The following is a 6,110-nucleotide window of genomic DNA, read 5'->3' as shown; positions in this document are numbered from 1 at the left end:
GTGTGTGTGTGTGTGTGTGTGTGTGTGTGAGAGAGAGTGAGTGAGTGTGTGGAAGTGGGGGGGGGAGGAAATTAGCTAATCACACCATATCGGGTTAAGTTGCTTGCCCTTTGGTTTGCCCCCAACCGAAAGGGGGCAGCGGACTACGCTAGGCTGTTTCGGGAATGGTTGCTCCTGTTTGTCTGGTTCTGTCACGTGATGGGGTTGGCCAAGAAAACCTGCGACTTTGGGCTGCTGCGGTTGGCTCTACAAACACAGAGCGAACGGGAAGTTGGAAGAACGTCGAAACGATCCATCTAAGATATGTTAATGTATGTATGTATGTATGTATGTATGTATGTATGTATGTACGTATGTATGTAGATGGATATTTGAAGACTTCTTCCGCACTATGTCCCCTGCCCCCTTCTAGGCTCATCAGATGTGGCTGGACCGTTTTTCCGCCCACCCCCCCGCCGCCTCCGGTGCGTCCACCCCCAGCTCGCGCCCATACTCCCCAGCCCGCCGTAACCCGCTCCTCGCCGCTGCCTCTTCCCACCCGGTCCATCCAGCCTTCAGTCCTCGCTCCTCCTCCCTCTCTCTAGCTACCTCCCCCAATGTCTCTACATCTTCGATCCCCGCCACCCTGCGCCAGGCAAATGGCTCCTCCTCGTTGCCCAGACAGGACGGATCGAAGCTGGACTCGATGTCACAGCAGCAGCAGCAGCAACAACAACGGCAACAGCAACAGCAACAACAACAACAACAGGACCCCCTGGAAGTGCTGTGTAACATCCTTGGGAAACAGCAAATCGCAGGTGACATGCAGACTGTGTCTGTTGTGAAGGCTGCGGTGGCGAAGCCGGAGTGTCTGGTCGAGGATATTGAGTTTGGGGAGTTGAGTCTGGAGGAGTTTGTCCAGCAGGGGAAGAGCGGTGGGGATAAGACATCCAAAGGGCGTGGAGATGTGCAGACCCTCGAGCAATGTATGCGCCACTTCTCTCCTGGTGTTACAAGACATGATATATTGACTCGGATTGTATAGATGAAAAGGAGAGGGATAGGTTTCAGGATCTCCACGGCGCAATTGCGGTATCTATGACCCCCCTTCCCTTCCCTCCCTTCCCTCTCTTCCCTCCCTTCCCTCTCTTCCCTCTCTTCCCTCCCCTTGAACAAGTCGCTCTGCTGAACATATATGCACTCCTAGGGCTGCGACGATGTCCTGAAATCAGTGGAATCATACCTGTCCAGGTTCCAGACAGAACTCGGAGTCGTCTCCGCAGAGATCGAATCACTGCAGTCTCGATCCGTCCAGCTAAATTCACAACTGGAGAACAGACTCAACCTCGAACGGCTTCTAGGCCCAGCCGTGGAAGAGGTCAGCATATCGCCAAAGGCAGTGCGGCTGATATCAGGGGGCCCCATCAACCAAGAATGGGTCAAAGCCCTGAACGAAGTCGAGACGAGATCGGCCTCGATCGAAGCCAACACCTCCACCCTCGCTAATGTAAAGGCGGTCGAGGATCTGAAGCCGCTCCTATCCGATTTGAAAGCGAAGGTGAGAGTCCCTCCATTTCTAAACAGCCCCCCAAATAACTCAAGTAATGTATATCCAAGGCCATCGAGAGAGTCAGAGATTATCTCGTCGCGCAGATCAAGGCTATTCGATCGCCCAATATGAACGCCCAAGTCATTCAACAGAAATCCCTCGTGAAATACAAGGATCTCTATGCCTTCCTCGCGAGAAACCATCCAACGCTTGCAGAGGAGATCGTCCAGGCTTACATCAACACCTTGAAATGGTATTACCTGTCCAACTTCACCCGCTACACCCAGGCCCTGGAGAAGCTCAAGCTGCACGCTGCTGACCGCAACGATCTGCTGGGTGGCGACCCAAACGCTCAAAAACGCGGTATGTCTACCTCTCTCCCCTCTCCCCCAAAGCATAAAGTCCTGAGGTATATATATAAATACTGAACTCTTTCCACCCCCCCAGCGAACGCATACCACAGCACAACCTACGACCCCTTCTCCCTAGGTCGGCGCCTCGACATCCTACGATCCGCCAACCCCACCGCCCTCCCCTCCTACCTAGCCGAAGACCCGCAGCAGCCCACCAAACAAACAATCCACGGCATCGAAGTCCCCTTCCACAACTTCAACCTAGCCCTCATAGACAACATCTCCGCCGAATACAGCTTCGTCACGGAGATGTTCGCACCCGCCCTCCCGCCCTCACACTCACACTCACACTCACACTCACACTCACGAGCAAGTGCCAGCACACAAACCGCCCGACTCCACCAAATCTTCAACCCGGTCTTCACACTCGGCCAAACCCAGACAAAGACCCTCCTGGACCGCTCGACAGACTGCCTAGGCATCCTCCTCTGCGTCCGCCTGAACCAGCACTTCGCCTTTGAGCTCCAGCGCCGCAAAGTCCCCGTCGCCGACGGCTACATAAATCAAATAAACATGCTGCTCTGGCCCCGCTTCCAGATGGTCATGGACATGCACACCGAGTCCCTCAAGCGGTTTGCCGCGGGCATCAACACCATCGCCGGTGCCGCAGCTTCTGGTGCTGCCCACAACATCGCCGCCCTCGCGCTCACCAGCGGAGGCGATAGACAGTCTTCGTCCTCCTCGTCAGCGCCGCACCCGCTGACACAGCGCTTCGGGCAATTCCTGCAAGGCATTTTGGCGCTTAGCAGTGAGGCGGGGGACGACGAGCCGGTGTCGAACAGCCTGGCGAGGCTGCGGGGGGAGTTTGATGTGTTGCTGGGGAAGTTTGGGAGGGCGGGCAATGGGGGTGATGCGAGGGGGAGGGAGAGGTTTCTGTGGAGTAATTATTCGCTTGTTATGACCATTATCAATGTATGTGTGACTGCCCTGCCGTTGCTTGGAGATATGATGGTTGGTTAACATGTTTTGGTGGTGTTTTGCAGGATACGCATGGGAAGCTGGCGAGTGAGCAAAAGGAGGTAAGTTTTGAGTTTCTTTTCCATCATGGTCGCCCTTCTTTTCCTTACTGTGACCTGGCGACTATGGGGGGCCTTCTATATCTGCTGACATTCTGGATTTGGCAGTATTACAATAATCTGATTAGGAGTTTAACCGGGAGGCGATGACGGGGTGTGACTTTCGTAATATCTGTCTTAACTTGCTTTGTTATGTTCCTTTTTCGACACACAAACACAGCATCAAATTTTCCCCCTCACTGTGAGCGTGGTCATTTTGCCATTTTGCATCGTGGTATTTAGCTATATACCAGAGTCCGCTTCCATTGTTACACTGTGAGAGCGACCTCGATATTTGTTCGTATCATCAGTATTATTATTGAACAGGTGGTTTCCAGGCTGCTTCTCTGCGCTTTAAACGTGGGAGGAGATAAAATATGCATGCATTGAGATTAGGGAAGTTCTCTACAAGGATGAACTGAAAATACTTCATATTCTCAGAAGATGGTCGCCTTTGAGCTTGATTTATAGAATAGAGGTTAATGGTACGCCCCCTGTTGAGCTGAATCATATACATCGGAGTTGTGATGCCGATGGCGAAGAGAATCGGCTTACAGACCAACGCACAGAAATTGATATCCTTGGCAAGCCTAAACCGAACATGGGAAGATACTTGCTGGATATAGTAACAATATTTCCACAATCAGCTTAGTCTCACCAAAAGGTCCAACACAATACATACTGTTGACAATGCCGAACCCCCCGCGAATTCTCGGGCCGTTGGATCTCGCGATACCAACCACCAACAGTCCCTCTTGTGAGAATAACAGACACACTGCGGCTAAACCCCATAGATGTGATACGTAACGGTTTCATCATATTTCATATTGTATCCTCTTCTCATGTTTCCCCGTACGACCTTGTGCAGACTCGCAAAACCAATCAGAAGTAGAAATCGAAGCCCGACAAGGCCATTCTCAACCACACCACCAGCCAATGCCGACTTTACACATGCGGTGAATATAATAAAACCTCCCTTTTCCATCTCCCCAAAGGCGTAAATATATAGAATGCGCAAAAAATAAAAATAAAAAATAAAATAAAAAGAAGAAGAAGAAGAAGAAGAAGAAGAAGAAGAAGAAGAAGAAGAAGAAGAAGCATTCCCTAACACCGTAAGCCCAACCGCAGATAATCGGCGGCGGCATAGTCGGCCTCTCCATCGCCCGCCACCTCGCCGCCGCCCGCCCAAACACAACCACAGTCCTCCTGGAACGCCACGCCCACCTCGGCACCGAGACAACAAGCCGCAACTCCGAAGTGATCCACGCAGGCCTCTATTACCCGCGCGCCTCTCTTAAAACCAGCCTCTGCATCCGCGGCAACCACCTCCTCTACTCCCTCTGCGCGTCCCGCAACATCCCCCACTCCAACACGTCCAAGTGGATCCTGGCGCAGGACGACGAGCAGATGCATACCCTGCAGCAGCTGCATGAGCACTCGAGGCAGATTCGGGTGCCAACGCGGTTTGTGGGGAGTGCGGAGGCGAGGAGGGCGGAGCCGGATGTACGAGCGCGGGCGGGGGTGCTGGAGAGTGCCAGCACGGGGATTGTGGATAGTCATGCGCTCATGGGGTGTTTGCGGGGGGAGTTTGAGGAGATGGGGGGCGACGTGGCGCTGTTGACTGCGGTGGAGGGGGTGGAGAAGTTACCTGCCGGCGGTGGGTATGTGATATACACCAGATCCGGTGGTGGTGGGGGTGGGGGTGGGGGTGGGGAAAAAGGGCAAGGCGGGGAGGAATGGGCGGTTACGGCGGAGACTCTCATTAATGCCGCGGGGCATTCCTCCTGCGCTATTTCTAATATGCTTCTGCCGCGGCACAGACATGTGACACCCGCCTACGCGAAGGGGACGTATTTCTCCTACGCGGCGTCCAGTCCCAAGCCGCGCAGGCTGCTGTATCCGGCTCCCAAGGCTGGACTGGGGGGCCTGGGGACGCATCTTACGCTGGATATGGCGGGCCAAGTGCGCTTTGGGCCGGATGTGGAGTGGGTTGATGGGCCTGAGGATCTGGTGCCGAATACGGGGAGGCTGGAGGAGGCCGTGAGGGAGATTCGGGAGTATTTGCCCGGGGTTAAGGCGGAGATGATTCGGTTGGATTACTGTGGGGTTAGGCCGAAGTTGGCGGTCGGGGAGGGGGAGGAGAGGGGGGCGTTTAGGGATTTTGTTATTAGGGAGGAGGAGGGGTTCGAGGGGTTTGTGAATTTGTTGGGGATTGAGAGTCCGGGGTTGACGAGTGCGTTGGCGATTGGGGAGAGGGTTGAGGAGTTGTTGTATGGGTAGGTGGCTGGGAGGGGAGGAGGGCAGGAGGGCAGGAGAAGGATTAGCTAGAAGGATTGGGGTTTACTTTGCTGGTCTTTTGGGATGTGGTGTGTGGATATATCAATGATAGATAGATGAAGATACCCTATTTGAATTATGCGTATAGACGTCTCATGCAGTGACTGGCTACACTCTCTCGCATCAAAACTCGTTTAATACATAAATACAGAGTGATCGTATCAAACACTCATAGCTCGTGGCTACATCCATACCCCGTAACATATCAATGACGTACAAACAGCGTATATATGCCTTGAATAATCCTCGAAGACACAGCGGCATATGAACTCTCAGCAAAGAAACCCACCTTCCTACCTTCTTACAGGCGCATCGTCACCTCAGACGAGGTCGAGGAGGTGTACATAGTGCGCACCAGCTCCGTAACTGCAAAACAATCCCATGTCAGACGCACTCGGGACAATACACAGCCGTAGGAGAGAGGCCACAATACGAACCAGCCTTCAAATCAGGATGTGTGGGATCTCGCAGCGCGCGAATCGCAATATCCTCTTCCTCACCGGACTTGACGTTGTACTAGAAGCTCAAAATCAGCCGTCAATCATCCATCCCTTAAAACACCGGTCACAGAGACAACCAAAAGGGTAACAAAGAAAGGGGGAGGATATAGAAAACACATCATACATCTGCCAATCCACTCGCCAAACCCAGTCTCCCAACCAACCCCTCAACCGCCTCGGCCACCAATAGCGCATCCCCACCCACCCTCCCCGTCCCCTTCAACCCAGGGATAAACGCCACAGCCCTCGCAATCTGCTTCGCCTCCTCCCCCTCCTC

General features: G+C 53.5%; 2 protein-coding genes across 2 annotated transcripts in view; one reads left to right on the top strand and one right to left on the bottom strand.

The window, feature by feature from the left end:
- Nucleotides 1-164: 164 nt before the first annotated feature.
- PADG_12371 (uncharacterized protein) lies at nt 165-5,276 on the top strand (the record flags this gene model as incomplete). Its single annotated transcript, XM_010765086.1, has 9 exons — nt 165-311; nt 413-965; nt 1,025-1,071; nt 1,187-1,537; nt 1,597-1,891; nt 1,976-2,853; nt 2,925-3,064; nt 3,251-3,326; nt 4,125-5,276. The coding sequence occupies 9 exons, from the start codon at nt 165-167 to the stop codon at nt 5,274-5,276; spliced, it is 3,639 nt and encodes a 1,212-aa protein (XP_010763388.1).
- Nucleotides 5,277-5,634: 358 nt separating this feature from the next.
- The window catches only part of PADG_07885 (uncharacterized protein), a gene marked incomplete at both ends in the record, with an annotated part of 1,996 nt that continues 1,520 nt past the window's right edge, over nt 5,635-6,110 (bottom strand). Inside the window, 3 exons of the mRNA XM_010764921.1 lie at nt 5,635-5,699; nt 5,771-5,849; nt 5,958-6,107. Of these exons, the coding sequence (XP_010763223.1) occupies nt 5,635-5,699; nt 5,771-5,849; nt 5,958-6,107 (294 nt within the window). The remainder of the gene's footprint in view (nt 5,700-5,770; nt 5,850-5,957; nt 6,108-6,110) is intronic.

This window comes from Paracoccidioides brasiliensis (assembly GCF_000150735.1).
Source record: "Paracoccidioides brasiliensis Pb18 unplaced genomic scaffold supercont2.13, whole genome shotgun sequence".
Classification (NCBI taxonomy): domain Eukaryota; kingdom Fungi; phylum Ascomycota; class Eurotiomycetes; order Onygenales; family Ajellomycetaceae; genus Paracoccidioides; species Paracoccidioides brasiliensis.
This window is presented reverse-complemented; position numbering and strand designations above follow the sequence as displayed.